Source organism: Piliocolobus tephrosceles, chromosome 7, assembly GCF_002776525.5.
Source record: "Piliocolobus tephrosceles isolate RC106 chromosome 7, ASM277652v3, whole genome shotgun sequence".
Lineage (NCBI taxonomy): Eukaryota > Metazoa > Chordata > Mammalia > Primates > Cercopithecidae > Piliocolobus > Piliocolobus tephrosceles.
Window position 1 is genome coordinate 18,403,647 of NC_045440.1, and position 19,012 is coordinate 18,422,658.

The 19,012-nt window shown below is 53.2% G+C and overlaps 1 protein-coding gene across 2 annotated transcripts in view; it reads right to left on the minus strand.

The window, feature by feature from the left end:
• Positions 1-8,698: 8,698 nt before the first annotated feature.
• LZTS1 (leucine zipper tumor suppressor 1) overlaps positions 8,699-19,012 on the minus strand; it is a 57,505-nt gene continuing 47,191 nt past the window's right edge. For both annotated transcript variants that reach the window (XM_023216857.3, XM_026453903.2), the window contains exons 2-4: positions 17,286-17,764; positions 15,247-16,050; positions 8,699-12,868 (exon numbers count right to left, since the gene is read on the minus strand). In XM_023216857.3, coding sequence (XP_023072625.1) covers positions 12,227-12,868; positions 15,247-16,050; positions 17,286-17,630 — 1,791 coding nt within the window. In that variant the 5' untranslated portion in view covers positions 17,631-17,764 and the 3' untranslated portion in view covers positions 8,699-12,226. The remainder of the gene's footprint in view (positions 12,869-15,246; positions 16,051-17,285; positions 17,765-19,012) is intronic.

Genomic DNA, 19,012 nt, shown 5'->3' on the forward strand with positions numbered 1-19,012 from the left:
CACACACACATATACGTATATACACACACATGCACATAGATACACTCAACCCACCCCCATATGCACAATTTACATAAACATATACATGCATACACATATATATACATAGACTCACACCCACACATACACACATGCATGCACTTACGTACACACACTCACACATATACATGTGGACATATGCATGCACACATACACTCACCCCATATATACACGTGCACACATATACATAGACTCACACATGCACAGCTATATATATGCATACACGAACACATATACATACCCACATACATACACAAACACACACAAAAACACATGCATGCACACACACAAACACCTCTGAAAAACACATGCATGCACATACACAGATACCTTTGAAGTCCTGAGTTTAAAAAACATCTAGAGGCCGGGCGCGGTGGCTCAAGCCTGTAATCCCAGCACTTTGGGAGGCCGAGACGGGTGGATCACGAGGTCAGGAGATCGAGACCATCCTGGCTAACACCGTGAAACCCCGTCTCTACTAAAAATACAAAAAACTAGCCGGGCGAGGTGGCGGGCGCCTGTAGTCCCAGCTACTCCGGAGGCTGAGGCAGGAGAATAGCGGGAACCCGGGAGGCAGAGCTTGCAGTGAGCTGAGATCCGGCCACTGCACTCCAGCCTGGGCGATAGAGCGAGACTCCGTCTCAAAAAAAAAAAAAAAAAAAAACATCTAGAAACTAGAGAAAAGGAGCAGTGTGTGTGTGTGGTGTGTGTGTCTACAGGAAAAGCACATTTGCTTAATAGGCTTTTTCCTTTTCTGATCTAGCTGTACCCTTTGGGAATCTATAAGTAGGGAAATTCCCAATGAAACTATAATATTGTAAGACAGCAGCAGGAAATCGGGCCTGGGCGCGTTCACTGCTCTTGGGCTCAGGAAGCAGGGGGAGGCAGGCCGTAACCGGATTGGGTGGCGGGAGCAGGACTTTGAGTGGGGGACTTGCCTTTGGCTTTCTGCAGCATGAGTCTTGGGTGGTGCCAGCTCTCCCTGGAGCTGGCCCATTGGCAGGGCTGTGTCCTCTCCCACTTTCTAAGTATAGTCTTGGAGGCCCAGCCAGATGAAGGCTGGAGCCAGAATTTCCCTGGAAAGCATTTGCTTCACAGGGGAGGGGCCTGGGAAGCTGGTGAAGGAGGCAGGTGAGGTTGACAGTGGGCAACTGCACTCAGGCAACTCCTTTCCTCTTTCCGAGGAGTGGGCGAGTCCCAGGCAACCTTCCTGCCCCCCAGCATGGCAGCAATCCAGGCGGGCAGAGCAGGCCAAGCACCTCCCGGCTCAGATGGGTGTTTTTCAGGGGCCAGAAGAAACGGTGGCCTGGGAGAGCTGGGCCACTCTGATGCGTAGCGTGGGAGGACAGCAGGGTGACCCTGACCACCACTGTGTCTCTTGTCCACTGCTGTAGCAAGGCTGGGAGGAGGAGGCAGTCTGGCAGCAGACCAAGAGCGTGTGCCTTGGCCACAGTCGCAGGCCTGGGGCTGCGACCAATCACTGTGCACAGTACGATTTGCCTTGAAGGTGTAGAACGCAGGGCTGCTGTGAGGGTTAAATGCAAGTGACAGGATCGAGAAGTCAGCCATCACCCAGCCCAGTCAATGCCAGGGGCTCCAGGGCACTTCCTTTCTATTTGGTATGGATAATACCCACCACCCCCAGCCTGCTTTGCTGAGCCCTTGGAGTCTCTGCCTGGAAGAGCCAGTCAAGCAAAGGGAACCCTGGACCTTGAAACCCGCAGGCTATGTGTGCACGGCCCCCGCAACCTAAGAAGGGACCATCTGAGTGACGGGCCATGGCAGGCAAATCGTCCTGTTATTTTTGGTGTAAGAAATTTAATTCGCTTCACATGTCACTGATTACAACTGCTATCATGAGCCTATTTACCTCTCAATTAGCTGTAATTGAGGCAGTGGGGGGCAAGGGGCAAAAGGAGAATGCAGGGGGCTGGGGGCTGCATGTGTGCATGCTTGTGTGTGTGCATGCTTGTGTGCATGTGTGTGCATACGTATACACTCAGGCTGGCACTATGTGGCAGAGCTGAAAGAGGAGGGAGAGGGAAAGAGGGGCCAAAGGTGGTGAATACCCTGTCTCTACTAAAATTACAAAAATTAGCCGAGCGTGGTGGCACACACTCATAACCCCAGCTACTCAGGAGGCTGAGGTGGGAGAATCGCTTGAGCCCTGGAGGCAGAGGTTGCAGTGAGCAACCTGAACTCATGAGATCGTGCCACTGAACTCCAGCCTGGGCAACAGAGTGAGACCCTGTCTCAAAAAAAAAAAAAAAAAAAAACAAAGGTGGTGAATAAGGATTCCAACCAGCTCCCTTTTGGTCAGTGTCACAGTCACAGGCTGGCCCGGCCCAGCTCTGCTTCCCCACACCGCCCAGCAAATCCCTCCTTGTTCCTTTCTTTCCCTGGCTGTGCCTCTGCACCGGGCCATACGCCCATAAGGCAGCCTTCTGGCATTGAAAGCTGGAGAGAAAAGGTTGCAGGGTGCTGGGAAGACAACTCATCAGAATAAGATCAGTTGTTTCCCACGGGGTAGAGCTTCGCCAGGCCAAGGGAACCTGGGGCACCATTGTAGCCCAACATGGCCTGAAGCAGGGACGTTTTGTTAACAGATACTAATAAGTATCATGTCACTAAATTGTGGTAGTCATAATAAACAGTAGCAATACTTTTAACTTGTATTGAGTATTATCTCATGTAATTGTCAAAACAACCCTGGGAAGCCCAGAGAGTTTAAGCAATTTATTTATTTTATTATTATTATTATTTTGAGACAGACTCTCACTCTGTCACCCAGGCTGGAGTGCAGTGGCGCATTCTCAGCTCACTGTAACCTCTGCCTCCCGGGTTTAAGCGATTCTCCTGCCTCAGCCTCCTGAGTTGCTGGGATTACAGGTGCGTGCCCCTGCACTCAGCTAATTTTTGTATTTTTAGCAGAGACGGGGTTCTCAACATGTTGATCAGGCCGCTGTCGAACTCCTGACCACCAGTGATCCACCCGCCTCGGCCTCCCAAAGTGGTGGGATTGCAGGCGTGAATCACTGAGCCCAGCCTAGGTAACTTATTTATTTTTTGAGACAGGCGCCTGTCTTGCCAAGGCTGGAGTGCAGTGGCACCAACACAGCTCACTGCAGCCTCAAGCTCCCAGGCTCAAGTGATTCTCCCACCCCAGCCTCCTGAGTAGCTGACACTGCAGACGCGCACCACCGCGCCCAGCTAATTTTTGTAATCTTCCTGTCTCAGCCCCCAAAGTGCTGGGGTTACGGGATTATAGGAGTTACTTAGGCCACCATGCCTGGCCTAAGTAACCTTATCTAACGTCACACAGCTCAACAGCAGAGGAGTTTGGACACGAATGTGGTCAGCTGATTCTCCAGATGAAGGACTTAACCTCTGTACGTGCCGCCTCTTTGGGAGCGTCTCAGGTAGAACACAGGACTGGGCAGCAGAGTGGGGTCTTTTCATTAAGATTGTGATGGACAAGAGGAATCCCTCGTTGTTGATGGAGCTAATGGTGATGATAGATGTGATGTTTTAGGGAATGCGCTCTGGCCCCTCCCATCACATTCAAGTTTGCAGAGGTGGGTGTTGGAACCCCATGAAATGGAGAGACCTGAGAGCCAGCTAAGAGGGCTGGAGATGATTCTGAGGTCAGTGAAGAGCCACTCAAGCTTTTGGGCAGAGCAAGGTTGTGATGGCAGCAGCACTGGAGGCGTAAACCGGACTGTTGTGTGTGAATGGATTGAATGGGCCAGAGTGCAGGCCAAGAAACTAGCAGGGTTATTAGAGCTGTCAAGACCAGGTCTGTCATCCACTAGCCGTGTGACCTTTAGAAATCCCTCTTGTCTTTCTGGGTCTCCCTTTTGTATGTCTATAAAATTGAGGTGGTGAGAATTAGAAGATGTCTAAGGTCTAAGATGACTTGGACGTTTTGCAATCCTTTGGATGACCTCAGATGAGCTAATAGATGTAGTAAGAAAAGAGGGTGATGGGGAGGGCTGTAAGGAGTGGATAGAGCCTGCAGGATCTACGATCTGATTGGACAGAGAGGATGATGGAGAGGCAGGAGTCAACAATGGCTCCAAACCGCAGTGAGAGACGGTAGGATAGATATCCAGAGGGAAAGTCTGGATTATACAGGAGGCAGAATAAACTTGCGCTCAGAGCCCAGTAAACACATCCCTCCCACCAAAACAAACAAAAAATACATAGATAAGTTGGTGGGGCGTGGTGGCTCATGTCTGTAATCCTAGCACTTTGGGAGGCCGAGGCAGGAGAATTGCTTGAGGCCAGGAGTTTGAGAGCAGCCTGGGCAACACAGTGAGACCTCATCTCTACAAAAAAATTTAAAAAATTAGCTGGGTTTGGTGGCTAGTAGCTACTTGGGAGGCTGAGGCAGGAGGATCACCTGAGTCCAAGAGTTGAAAGCTGCAGTGAGCTATGATTATGCCAGTGCACTCCAGCCTTGGTGACAGAGACTGTCTTAGATAGATAGATAGATAGATAGATAGATAGATAGATAGATAGATAGATAAGTGAATTAAAGCTGAACATTTTTTAATTAAGTTACCTAGAAACGATTTTAATTTCTGCATCTCTATGAGAATTGTGCCATTTCACAAAATTTTGTCTTTAATATCATATGTGAAAAGAACAATGTTTAATGCTTAAGGCTTTTCAAAGGTCTTTGTTGGCAGGTGGTGGGAGGGGTTTGTTTTAGATGGAGAGGAAGGTAGAGATGTCCAGGGGGTAGAAACAAGGAAACCTGAGGTTAGGGAAGAAAAGTTCAAGTCCCCTGGTAAGATAAGAAGGTACCTGCTGAGGGCTGGCCATGGCGGCTCACGCCTGTAATCCCAGCACTTGAAAGGCCAAGGCAGGTGGATCACTTGAGCTCAAGAATTCGAGATCAGCCTGGGCAACATAGCGAGACCTCGTTTCTACAAAAAATACAAAAATTAGCTAGCCATGTGGTGTGCGCCTATAGTCCCAACTCAAGAGGCTGAGGCAGAAGAATTGCTTGAGCCCTGGAGGAGGTGGAGGCTACAGTGAGCTGTGATCGCACCACTGTGCTTCAGCCTGGGTTGCAGAGTGAGACCCTGTCCTGTGTGCCTGTGTGCTCATACACACACACACACACACAGAGACACAGACACACACAGACACACATATTTATCTATTGAGACCCCCAGAGAAGAGATCTCTTTTTTCTTTTTTGAGATGGAGTCTCCCAGGCTAGAGTGCAGTGGCACCATCTCGGCTCACTGCAACTTCCGCCTCCCATGTTCAAACAATTCTTCTGCCTCAGCCTCCTGAGTAGCTGGGACTGCAGGCGCCTGCCACCACAACTGGCTAGTTTTTGTATTTTTAGTAGAGATGGGGCCAGGCTGGTCTTGAACTCCTGACCTTGTGATCTGCCCACCTTAGCCTCCCAAAGTGCTGGGATTACAGGTATGAGCCGCTGTGCTTGGCTGAGAAGAGATTTCTAAGAGAGAGAATTTGGCACAGAGGGTGGGAAATCCAAGTTAGAAAAGGACAGAATGGGCTGTCAAGATAGTGACATAAGGTGATATTTGTAGTTCTCCAACTTTCCTTTCACAGTACCAGTTTCCCCACTTTACTCACTCCACTCCAGTTATAGCACCTCCAGTTTCTCCACAGACAGCTTATATCACCCTCTTTATTTCCTTTGTAGCACTTATTATAATGGAAAATTATTTATTCGTTTTCTTCCAAAGTGTAAACTTAATCAGGAGAAGGGACCTTGACTGCTTTGTTCACCTCTGTATTTCTGGCATCTAGAACAGGGCTGGCAAAAAGTAGGAGTTCAATAAATATTTATTGAAGGAATACCTGCATGCATGCATGAAATTGTGATATTTCAGGCCTTGTGGCACCTGGGTTGGGGAGATATTTGGGGACAGCATGACCTTCCTTAAATAACGCAGAAAACACCTGCCGCTGTGAATGCCTGGGGAGGATCACCGACTGCCTCCTTCTCACAGGCTCAATTGTGCACTGAGTCCGTCTGGGGCTCGATAAAAATATTCTGAGACTGTGCATTCTGTGCAGTGGAGGCTGAGGATTGAGCTGCTTGTTGTCAAGGAAGGAGTCTCTCTCCTTCTTTCCCTTTTTCTTTGTCTCCTCTCTCTCTCTCCTTTCCCTTTTGTTCTATTCTTTTTCCTAAATTAATAAGCAGAGGGCTGAATGGGGTGGCTCATGCCTGTTATCCCAGCACTTTTGCCAGCTAAGGTGGGAGTATTACTTGAGGCCAGAAGTTTGAGACCAGCCTGGACAATATAGTGAGATCCCATCTCTACAACAAAACAAGACAAAAAATAAAACAATAAGCATGTTTGGGAGGCTCCAGAGAGGCTATGTCCTAGGCAGGGCTCTGGAGGAAATGGGGTCAGGAAAAGCCCTAGTTTCTCTACTCTTTTGTCCCCTTTCCTCACCACTTCTCTTCCATCTGGAATGGTCTTTCCCATGGGTCTGTGCTTTTCTTTATCTTTTTTTGTTTGTTTGTTTGTTTTTGAGACAGAGTCTTGCTCTGTTGCCCAGGTTGGAGTGCAGTGGTGCAATCTCGGCTCACTGCAACCTCTGCCTCCCAGATTCAAGCGATTCTCCTGCCTCAGCCTCCTGAGTAGCTGGGATTACAGGCTTGCACTACCATGCCCAGCTAATTTTTGTATTTTTAGGAGAGACGGGGTTTTGCCATGTTGGCCAGGCTGGTCTCGAACTCCTGACCTCAGGTAATCTGCCCGCCTCAGCCTCCCAACGTGCTGGGATTATAGGTGTGAGTCACCACACCCGGCCAGCCCTGTGGTTTCCTAGGGGTGCTTTTTTTATGTCATTCTGAGCCCTTTGGATGGAAAGAGGCTTGTGAAATGGCAAGCAAAGGAGCGTGCTGTCAGGCATTCTGGTGATGTGTCTTTATGCCGTGTAATAGATCCCTGACGTCAGCGGCTTAAACACATCGTCATTTACTGTCCTTAGGGATCTCAGGGTAAGGACTGTGGCAGGGCAGAGTGGGGAACAAGGCTCTGTTCCCCATGGGGTCGGCTGGGTCCAGGGTAGTCACTCAGCTGCGCTCAGCTGGATGCGGGACCTAGCTGAGACTCTGGGACAAGTGACCCCTCCTACTCTACATGGCCTTTCCAGCAAAACAGGAGGGTGGGCTTCTTATGTGGCATCTTAGGGCTACCAAGAGTCTAAAAGTGGAAGCGGGCCAGGCACAGGGGCTCATGCCTGTAATCCTAGCACTTTGGGAGGCTGAGGTGGGAGGATGGCTTCAGGCCAGGAGTTTGAGACCAGCCTGGGCAACATAGTGACCCCTGACCTCATCTCCACAAAAAAATTTAAAAATTAGCCAGGTATGGTGGTGCATGCTTGTGGTTCTAGCTACTTGGGGGGCTGAGGCACGAGGATTGCTCGAGCCCACAAAGTCAAGGCCTCAGTAGGCCATGATCGCACCACTGCACTCTCCAGCCTGGGTGACAGAGTGAGACCCTGCCTCAAATAATAGAATCAAAGTAGAAGCTGCTAGGCTTTCTAGGCTTAGGCTGAAACTGGCAGAGCATCACTCCTGTTGTATCCCATTGGTTAAAATGAATCTCTGGGCCTGCTTGAATTAAAGAGGAAGGGGTAACCCAAGAGTGTGATTAGTGAGAGGCATGTTTTAGTGAGGTCACCAGCCTGGGCCAGGTCTAGGAGGAAGATGGGGAAGAGTTACCCCAGGTTGGACATGACCCCTTTGTCCCAAAGCTGGGGCTTCTGTGTTAATCAGAATTTGGCTCCTGTCCTGGCTCAGTGAGTTGAGCTTCTGCGTGGGCCCCTGCACCCTGGTCCTCCTGCCTCTCCAACCCCCAGTGCTACTCTTTTCCCATCACAGGTGGGCAGGGAGCTGTGTGAACGCCTGCCCCCGAGACATGTTTCTAGTCCTTTCCTCCCTGCCACTCTTCCTGTGTCCTATCCTTGCCCCAAGTCTTCTACTGCCTGCCTCTCCCCAGACCCCCCAGTCTACACTAACCTTCCCCACCTCAGAGGCCTTGTCATCTGCCCCTTTTGTGCCCCCTAGGCTGCCTTGCGATTTCAATTTCCTCCTAACATGTCCCTTCTGTCTCCTGCCACCTGAGCAGCAGCCCTCTGGGCCTAGGCTGTGAGCCCGGGATAGTAGGGAAGGTTGTCAAGGGGGCACCGGGTAGGCTGGAACCAAGAAGGCTGGACAGATGGCCATGGTGGTGACTGCACCTGCCCCACCAGGGGGCCCTGGGGCAGTGGCAACTATAGCCACGCTGGTCTTTTGCCAATAGGCCATATGCGGTAGACCCAGGAGTTGGCTGGCGAGGTAAGCAGCCGGTGGGGCATGTGGTTTGGGTGGGGAGGGGCTATCTTTTGGAGAGGATGCTCCGACTCTACAGGGGCACCTGTCCCTGGGTCCCTTTTCCTCTCATTTCACAGATAAGGTCCCGGGGTAGGTGATGGGGGCAGGGGCCAGCTAAAGCCTATCTGACCCCTGGGCCCTCCTTTCCCACTGCCCTGTGCCGCCTTCCTCACCCCCCTCACTGGTGGAAGGGACGTCATCTTTCCTGTTCCAAGGGAAGAAGTGCCAGGGAGCTGCCACACCATAGCGAGGGGAGAGGAGGGCAGACACGTGTGGCTCTAGAGAGCGTGAGAAATGGCATTCTTTATTCATAAATAAAAACATAAAATTGCAACAAATAGTTTACATGGCCAAAAAGTGACATCAAAAATAAAATGAAGCTGTCAAAAGCAAAGCAAACCCAACAAGAAACCACAAAGAGAAAAAAACAACTATGTACATCTTCCAAATGCTGGTCTGTCCCAGCCCGCCTCTGCGGGGGGCTCCAGCTCTGCCTACAGGCACAGCACGAAGCCCACCTTGCACAAGAGGTGGGTGAGCAGCCTCGCTGGCCCAGGGGTACAGCCTCTGTCATGGCAGCACCCACTGCATGATGACTTGAGGTCTGCAGGGAAATCCCTCTCCCAAAGCTGCTGCTCCTACAGCCCAGCCTGGCTTAGTTTCAGGCAACTGTCTCACCTAAGACGTGGCCCAGGATAGGACCAGGCACAGGAGGCTCAGCGAGTGCCTCCTTGGGGAGAGATGCCCCCCACATCCCAGTCTCATGTGAGCTCAGTGCTATAGGGGCTGCGAGTGCCTGGCAGGAGTTCACCAGGAGAGCTAGGAGGGAACCCCGTGAGAGTCCAGTCATTCCAAGGCCCAGGGGCAGAGTTCGATCCTTGGTGAGGTGGTGCGGAGCGCTGCTCCCTCCTGCAGGCATCCTTTGGGGACACAGCAGGTTGGTCCATTCGAGTGGGTCAGCGTGCCAGCAGGCGTGCCCAGAGGGAAGGGCAGGAAGACCACCCCATCTGGGGCCTGGGGCCAGGCTCTGTGCTTGGAGGCCTCTGCTGTCCAGAGCCTCTTTCCATAGAGGCAGCATCTGGCATGGTCCAAGAATAGTGAGGGCGCTTTTGGACAGGGCGGGAAAGAACACCCACAAGAAGATGAGGTCGCGAGGTGGCGGGACATCTGCATTCTAGTGCCACGGTGGGCCACTCCGGGGCCGGGGCTGGTGGCAGCCCAGGGAAGACATCTGCCACCTCAGATGTTGGACAAGGCCTGGGGGGAACACGTCTGGGCCGGCCTGGGCCAGGGCCATGGAGATACGGAGAAGGCTGCACGCCCCCGTGTATGCAGGGCACCGGGACACCATGGCGGAGCACAGCCTCATGCCTCAGGGCCTTCCCCTCGGTGTGGCAGCCACTTCTTCTCAGGCAACGTCTGAGGGCAGAGCACTGGACTCTGGCTGCTCTTTCCTGGGGTTGCGGGGGGTCTCCAGCCGGGGGAGGGGGACCCAGCCCTTTCCTTTCTCTCCATGGGGCAGTCTCACTGGGAGGAAAAACTCAAACAAGGCACAGCCTGGTGGAAATGAAGGAAATGAGGGCCGGGGGGCAAGGAATGGGACATCTTTGACTTGGGCCTGAACTGTGCCCAATGGAGGGTACCGCCCCCAGGCAGGGAGGGACTTTTGGCTTGTAGATTCCAGGTTTAAACCTAGCTTGGGTCTAAGAGCAATGGTTTGAAATTCTAGAAAACCTCCTCTGTCATTTGAGGATGGCAGGATGGGCACCGTTTAACCCCAGAGTCAGCCACAGAAAAGGTGACTCTGGCCTCAGCGCACACTCAGCGAAGGGCTAGGACCCATGAGGGCAGGGGACAAGGAGAGAAGCATCTCCCCACTTCCACCTCAGGGTCTCTAAGGGCCAGGGGTGGGCGAGGCAGAAATGGGGACTGGCCTCGTACTCGCAAGTTCCCAGACGCTCCCCTCCTCATCTCAGCAGGCAGCAGGCACAGGCATGTGGGAAGGGCTGCTGTCCTGAGAACAGCAGCTGTGGCTACAGTCAAAAATAGCACATGGAACAGCCTGCTAGGTCTGGCTTGCTTCTGAAAAGACAAGAAAGCAAAAAAGAAAGAAAGAAGAATAAAAGAAAAATCTGGCCAGGCACGGTGGCTCACATCTGTAATCTCAGCACTTTGGGAGGCCAAGGCAGGTGGATTGCTTGAGGCCAGAAGTTCGAGACCACGTTTGGCAACAAAACGAGACCCCGTCCCTACAAAAAAAATGAAAACTTAGCCAGGCATGTTGGCGTGCACCTGTAGTCCCAGCTAGCTGGAAGGCTGAGGCAGGAGGATTGCTTGAGCCCAGGAGTATGAGGCTGCAGTGAGCTATGATCATGCCACTGCACTCCAGCCTGGGGGACAGAGCAAGACCCTGTCTCATAAAAATAAAAATAAAAATAAAATCCCTGAACCAAACAACACAGAAACTCCCTTTTATCCTTCACCACCACCTCCAGCTCTGCACATCTGCAGAGAAACTCTGGACTCCCTGGGCCACTGCCCAAGCTCCTGAGAAAGGGAGCTGCTCTCTGGGTCCTTTAGTCTGGGACAAATGGGGGCATGAGGTGGAGGGAGGATGGCTGGTGGCCTGGCTATGCACACTGCTGTGTATATGCCTCTTTTTCTTCCTGCTTGGGGCTCTGGCTCCCTGGCACTCTGAGGAGCCGTCCTGACCTGTAGAAACCCAGAACTCAGCCCTGAAGGTGCTAAGGGGGAAAGGTGTGCCACCGAACCTGGCTGTAGGCAGAGGAGGAAAATGCCCAGATCACACATGTGCCGTCTTAGTGATATGAGCTCTTCTGGGTCAAGGAAAAGCTTGATTCTGGGGAAGGAAAAACATTCCAGAGTAGCCGCCGGCCACTGTGAACCAGGTAGGGACTCCCAGCCTCAGGCCCCAGCTGGAGAGATGGGGAGGCTCCCCGAGGGCAACCGGAAAGCCACACCCTCTGGTTCATGGTGGCTTCAACCGTCGGTTCCCAGCACCCAGCCGGGGGTCTCAGGGTCTATGGCTTAAAGAAGAATGGTCACTGAGGTCAAACGTCACTGGCTGTCCAGAGGCTGCTCAGCTCCCATTCGCAAGAACCAGTAAACGGGGACTGGGTCCCAGGGGTTGGCCATCGCCCGCCACTGGTTCCCAACCCTTGGATTTTCCCTCTGCCCTCCTCTGGCTGTGACAGCGTCTCCACACTGCGGGCTGCCTGGCTCTCCCCTCCTTCCTGTGGCTTGCCGGGCCCAGGACAGCCCTGAGGTTTCAAAGCCAGCTTCACCACAGCTCATTTCACCCCTACACCTCTGCGGCCAGAGAATAGCTCAGGTTCTGATGGGGCCGGTTCCAAGGCTTCTGGTCATATATGGCTTCTTTCTATTTCCAAGGCATTCCGATGTGTCCAGGAGGAAAGAGAGGTTGGGATGAGAAGCGGAGGGGAGCCCCTGTACTTGCTGTGGCCACTTCCCTGGAGGAGGGGGAGAGGATACCTATTTTGAACAAAGGCCAAAGTTCAGGGAGCCCTTAACCAAAGCAGAGAGACCCCTGGACTCATCTCCTGGGAAAGCCAGAGGAGTCAGGGCCTGAGGCCTGGTGGGCTGCAGGGCTGGTGAACACTGGGAAATCAGAGAGGGAAGGAAAGGCCATTGTGCCCTCCCTCGGGGGTCCCGGGTCTGTGTCCCAGGGAGTGGTGTCTCTCAGAGGGGTCTGGGTTGCTGAGCAAGGGGGAGGCACAGGACAGCCCTGCCTCCCAGTGCCAGGTCCCCAGACTCGCCTTCCCAGGCAGCCCCTCAGATCTCAGTGGCTATGATGTCCTCGTAGGGGATGTCAGCCCCTTCCAGGTCAACCTCCAAGGGCTCCCCGGCGCTGTCCCCACGTGCCAGCTGCTGCAGGGCCTTCTCCAGGCGCTGGTTCCGCTGGTACATGGCCACGTAGCTCTGCTGCAGCTGCTTCTGGTACTGAATCACCTTCTCCTTCTCCTCCTTCCACACCAGCCGCTCGTGCTGGAAGCCCGAGGACATCTGGTCATGGCCTTGCCTCTCCTCCCGCAGCTCGGCCCGCAGCCGCTCCAGCTCCCGCTGCAAGGCGGGGACATCCTCCGGGAAGGTGGGTGGCACCATGTCGCGGGCCAGCACGGCCTGGGCCCGCAGCTCCTGCAGCTCCTGCTCCAGCAGGTTCACCTTCTCCCGCAGCAGCTCTGCCTCGTTCTTCTTGCGCTGCAGCTCATTCTCACAGACCTCCAGCTCCAGGCCCTTGGTGCGCAGGGCCCCCTCCAGGTCCTGGGTCCTCAACTCCAGGCCCTCCAGCTTGCCCCGCGTGTCCTTCAGCTGCGCCTTGAGACCCAGGATCTCGCTAGCCTTGGCGTTCACCTCCGTCTGGGACTCCTTCAGCTGCTGCTTCAGGAGGGAGATCTCACCTGACTTCTGGCACACCTGCCGAGGGCGGGATAGAGACAGAGCGCCAAGACGTGAGTGTCCTTACCCAGGGAACTGACAGCTCAGCTGCCTAAAATAACCAAGCCACTCCGGGTGCGGGGGCCTGGTGTTAGGCATTCCAGCCTTTGTCCAATCTGAAAGTAAGCTGGACATTGCTGTGACCTTTTCCCCAGGTTATCGAGCTAGGCTATATAGTAAACTGATAAAATCATCATCATCATGTATAATGACACATAGTGTATTATTATTGTTGTTATTGGAGAAGAAGTCTCACTTTGTCACCCAGGCTGGAGTGCAGTGGCGCGATCTTGGCTCACTGCAACCTCCGCCTCCCCTCCCGATTCTCCTGCCTCAGCCTCCCAAGTAGCTGGGATTATAGGCACCTGCCACCACGCCTGGCTGGTTTTTGTTTTTTTAGTAGAGATGGGGTGTCATCATGTTGGCCAGGATGGTCTTGAATTCCTGACCTCAAGTGATCTGGCTGCCTCGGCCTCCCAAAGTGCTGGGATTGCAGGTGTGAGTCACCACGCCTAGCCACACGTAAGTATATTATAAACATACTTTCATTAATAATTTATAGTGTTATTAAGTGCCAAGCCCTACATTTGTTCATCTATTCCTTACAACCCGATGAAGTAGGTGCTATTACTAAGCTTCAATTTACATCAATGAAACTGAGGCACAGAGAGGTTATGAGAAATAGCTGGTGAAGTGACCAGCGTGAGGGCTTATATATATATATTATATAAAGTATAAGACTAAGGATGTGATGCTAACAGTTTAATCACTACACCCCATTGTCACCGTGGCTAACGTATTTAGAATCACCTGGATCATAAGCGGTCAAGCTGAGGTTCAAAGCCAGGCCCATGCCTCAGCTATGACTGTGTCACTCCCTTCATGACATGAATACGGGGTTGGCCTTGGAATGAAATTCTTGGTCCCAAGCAGGCATCCTGGGTAGGGTCGGATTTTCTCCAGGACTGTGCAGTGTTTCACTGAGGGCAAGGGGACATTTCTACTGAGAAAGGAAATGTGAAGGTGGCTTCCAGGCTTGCTCCAAGAATCCATTTTGTAGAGCCACATGCTCTGGCCTTCATTCACTCTTAAGATTTAGCCAGACTGGCCTTGGTCTCCCATGACCCCAAATGGCCAAGATCCAGAGACACATGGATCTAACCTGTGGCTTTGGTGTTCATCATTGCTGTTGGCCACATTTTGATGGGGGATAGGAGTGGAAATAGAGAAGAAGAGCAAGAGGAGAAGACAATGATTCCTCGTTTGGCAGATGTGGACTGGGCTCTGCATCCAAACCAGCATGGTACTAGTCACTGGGTACAGCAGTGAATTTGCAATGTAGTCTTTACCCCAGTAGAGAGGAGAGAGGAGGGCTGGGTGCATGCAGGGGTGAGGTCAGAGGGTGTGGGCATAAACATGGATGACAGAAATCAGGCTGACACAGAGACCAATACAATTGGTGTTAAATGAGGGTGATACAGCTGCCAGCAGCGGGCAAGTTAAACCACTGGTTGTTGACTTGCAAATAGACAGGGGTTTGCGTGTAGATTGAGATTTGAACTCTGAACTGGGGGTGAGGCAGGCACGTGGACAGACCAAGCAGGGTGCGAGCATGTAAAGAGCCTCAACGACAGACTTGAACTCCATGGCTCATCCAGACCACCGGGCTGGTGAGAAAAGCTGGTTTCCTACTAATAGGATGCAGAGGTTATGGGGTTCTCCAGCACGGTCAGGTCCGGATGCCTCATTTCCAAGTGTGACCGGGTGAGTGAGTGAGTGTGAGTGTGTAAATGTGTGAGCGTGTGACTCTTTCCTTCCTCTCCTAGGTTTCCATCTCAGCTCACCAAATAGAAGTTCCACTTACACTTTTGCAAAGAGTGGCCACTTCCATCACTGAAACCTGCCACCAATGGGGTGTCTCTTCCTAGTGGCTGCGGTCCCTCCCTCCAAAGCAACAAATACATTCTGTGCTCTCTTGGGCTCCTGGCCCTGCGTGAACTCAGGCATAGCTTGTGCTTCTTCTGAGCCTCCTGTGAGCAGACTGAAGGGAGGCTGGCCCATAGCCTGGCTGAGCCTTGGTCATCTGGCTTCCGGCTTCTTGGTTCATGGCTCACTTGGGGAAACTGAAATCTAGGGGCCATGAGGGTGATGGTGGGGATAGGAGGAAGCTCAGAAGTAAGTCGATCCCCCAACATGGTTTGCAGGGAACCCCGTCTTTGGGTGATAAAACCAGCACGTGAGCCTCACTTGCCTGCACGGTCTGTGTTTGCACGCTATTGGCCAGCACCAGAAGGAGAGGAGGGGGACTGGCACCAAACCGCTGACCACCCAAGCCCATGAGCGTTGCGTGGCCTCACCTCCCACTGGGTCTCCTCCAGCGCGGGGCCGAAGCTGGTCTTCTCCCTCTCGTAGGACCTGAGCTTGGTCTCCAGCAGGTCCTGCTCCTTCATGAGGCTCTCAAGCTCCTGCCGGAGCTGCCGCTTTTCCTGCTGAAGCTGCAGTACCTGCAGGTGGAGGACCTGCTGTGCGCGCTGGCTCTTCTGTGAGGCCTGCTTGAGCTTGCTGCCGCCTTTGGGCTCTGGGCCCTCCAGTTCGTCCCTGCAGCGCCGCTGCCGCTCCTCGTAGGCCAGGCTGGAGGCGAGCTCCTTCTCCTCGAAGCTGCGCTGCAGTTTCTGGAGTGCGCCTTCCCTCTCCAATAGCTTCTGCTCCAGCTCCTGGATGCTGCACTCGTCTGTGGAGATGGGGGAGCGGACGCACGAGGGGCCCTTGTCTGCCTTGTTCGGGTGGCCCAGCTTGCTACCTCCGTCAGAGAAAGACAGAGCCTTCAGGCTCATCATGTTGCTGTCCTGGAGGATGATGCCCTGGGTGATGTTGTGGGCAGAGCCCCCAAAACGGCTGGTGGGTCCCACGGGTGTGACCAGCGGGTCCAGCTGGTAGCTGCTGCTGGTGCTGTGTGTGGGCAGGCTGGACATGGAGTTCCGGCCGGAGTCAGACAGCGCCCCAGAGCACAGGCCAGGCTTCAGCTCCTGCTCCTTGGGCTTGTCTGGAGGGGCGGGGTGCAGCTGGTGACTGGCACTCTCCGGGGAGGAGTGCAGGATGGCTCCTGACCGTGGCAGCACAGGCTTGAAGGCTGTGGGCCTCACTGCACCCTTCTCGGAGCCCTGTAGAGGAAAAGGACTGCGGTGATTCATGCCTCCCCTGCACGCACATTGCACCCTCCCTCCCCGGGCACGTGTGCCGACCTTGAGCCAATCTGGGTTCTCTGAGCACATGCAGCACCCCTCTCGGTCACTTGTCTTAGCATACCTTGCCTGTTGCTTTGAGGCAGCAGAATGTGATAAATCTCTCTTAGGAAAGAAAAAAACCCTAATGGTGACTTGGGCACTTTGTTCCATGAAATAGCAACCTGCCACCAGTTTGTCCCAGCCCTCCTGAGGTGACAAACACCATCTTGAGGCTCTAGGTCTCTGTGTGGAGCAGGTTAGGACATTAGGCTGGCCCAGCTTGCCGTCCTTCTCTAGGTCCATCCCTTCTTCCTGTTCACTGCCTCTTCCATTAAGCCTGGAGCAAGGACATGGACCTGGTCTCCTTCCAGGGTTGGGAGGCTCACTCCAAATCACAATCCTTTTTTAAAACTGTAATTTTCCCTGGTAAAGTGCTTTGCAGTTTACAAGCCCCTTAGTTTGAAAAGCTGAATGCTCTATGCAAACATAAGAGGCTCTTTCCTACTCAATCAAAACAAGGGATTCATTTCCCCAGGGCAAGGGGCAAAGGACTGAATAGGAAAATTGATTTCAGGGTCCACTCGTGAGATGCATGAGGGCTCGGGCTGGTGTAAGGGCTGGATTTCTGAGTGCCTGGGCCTCTTTTGCCCTCATCTCTGGTAAATGGATGACAAAATTCCAGCCTGTATTCAAAGATGCCTCCAGGCGCAGCTTGAGCAAGGAGCTAATGCACCCCAGGGCAGCAGATGAGAAGACCCCACCCACCCCCACCAGTCTTCGGGGGAAGAGAAGCGGTTAACTCCCGGCCTGCATCCGCTTCGTCTGTGCTTCTAGATGAGAACAGGGCTCCCTCTCCTTCCCGAGGCGTCCTGCGTTGGCAATCCAGCTACATTTCAGTGGGACTCCGGTCAGCTGATATGTCCCCTGTGCTCTTTGCTTATGGGCTGACCTGAGACTTCTGCTTCAGGGGACTGAGCAATGCTCCGATTCCTTTGTGCAACCTTTGATCTCTGCGGTATGGCCACAGGCTTCTGCCGCACCCCTGCCGCTCTGGCTTTTTGGAGTCTAAATGCTCAGGTCACCACTCCCCCTGAACCCCCAGGCTCTCCACCCCCATTTTGCTTTCTCCTGCCTTTCCAACCCACTCACCCTTGCCAGCGACCCCCACTTACCATTTCTAGCTGATTGGAGAAGGGCATGAGCTTGGGGGGTGTGGACGGGTCAAAGTCCACCCCAGCCTGGCCCCCTAAGTCCCCGCTGGACAGCGCCGTGTAATCTGGGTGGTGCGAGCCCCGGGCTTTCTGGCTGACCTTGATGTAGAAGAAGTCTTCGCTCTTGCCCATTTTGGAGCTGGACTTGCCATGACCCGAGTCCTGGGAGAAGCCAAACCTCAGCAGCCCATCGGAATACCGGTTGAGCTTCTTGAGGTGGGAGGACTTGCGCAGCTTGTACTGCGAAGCCCGGCAATGCTTGCTGTGGAAGCTGTGGCCGGAGATGAGGCTACTGACGCTGCCCATGGCGACTTGGGGCTGAGGATGGGGCAGGGCGAGGCCGGCACCTGGAGAGGCTGCGGCAGCAAGGGGCAGTCCTGGCTCCGCGAGGGGACTGAGGTCATAGCAAAGCCCTCACAGAGCCTGCGAGAGCCGTAGACCTGGAAGAAGACACAAGACAGAAGTCAGCGTGGGTGGGAGTGGTCACAGCACAGTGCTTATTCCGACTTCCAAATCTGGGCAGTAAAGAAACACATGTCAGAGCCCAGCACTGTCTCCACCAGCGGGTGCTCTGTTCCTTCTTCCTTTGTCTGATAATTCAACAAACATTCACCAGGAGCCCACTTCAGGTGAGCCTCTACTCTAAACACTCAGGACCGGCAAGTGACTAAAACAGTCACAGCCCCTGCATTCCCGGAACTTAGGGTTACAGTGGTGTAGAGAGGCCAGAAGCAAACCAATGTACACTATAGCAAGTGGTACCAGTGCTGCGGGGGAAACTGGAGCAGAGAGAACAGAACAGAATTCTGGGAGGCGGCTGCTTTATGCAGGAAGATCTCTTTTGTTAGGGTAGCATTTTAAAAGGCCTCAAGAAAATGAGGGGGGTGCCAGGCATGCTGGTTCATACGTGTAATCCCAGCACTCTGTGAGGCTAAGGTGGGCAGATTGCTTATGTCCAGGAGTTCGAGACCAGCCTGGGCAATTTAGAGAAACCCTGTTTCTACTAAAAATACAAAAATTAGCTGGGCATGGTGGTGCGCACCTGTAATCCCAGCTACTTGGGAGGGTGAGGTGGGAGAATCATCTGAGCCCCGGGGATCAAGGCTGCAGTGAGCAGCAATCGTGCCACTGCACTCCAGCCTGGGTGGACAGAGTGACACCCCAACTCAAAAAAAAAAAAAAAAGAAAGAAATAAAGAAAGAAAAGAAAATGAGGTGTAAGCATATGAAAATCTCAGGGGAGAAGGGTTACCAAAAGAAGCCCAGGTAAAAGCCTGAGTCCCTGAGGCAGAGGGAGCTTGGCTGTGTGACACCCTCACGGCAAGCAGACTGGCTGGAGAACCATTAGCAAGGCTGGGAAGGAGAAACAGAAACCAGGAGCCAGCAGACACCAGACAACAAGGACGCTGCGCGGCTGTAAGAGCTCTGGCTTTCTTGGGTTGAGACAAGGAGCCCTTGGATGACTTTAAGCAGATGACACCTGGATCTGCCTTAGGTTGGGGAAGGTTACTCTGGCTTCCAGGTGGGGAAGAGGCTTTTGAGGAGATGGGGATAGAAGTGTTGGCCAATTACAGACTAATAGAGCTAGTCTAGGGTGGTAGTTGTGGATTAAGTTTTAAGATGTGGCGGTGGCTCATGTCTGTAATCCCAGCATTTTGGGAGGCCAAGGCAGGAGGATCACTTGAGGCC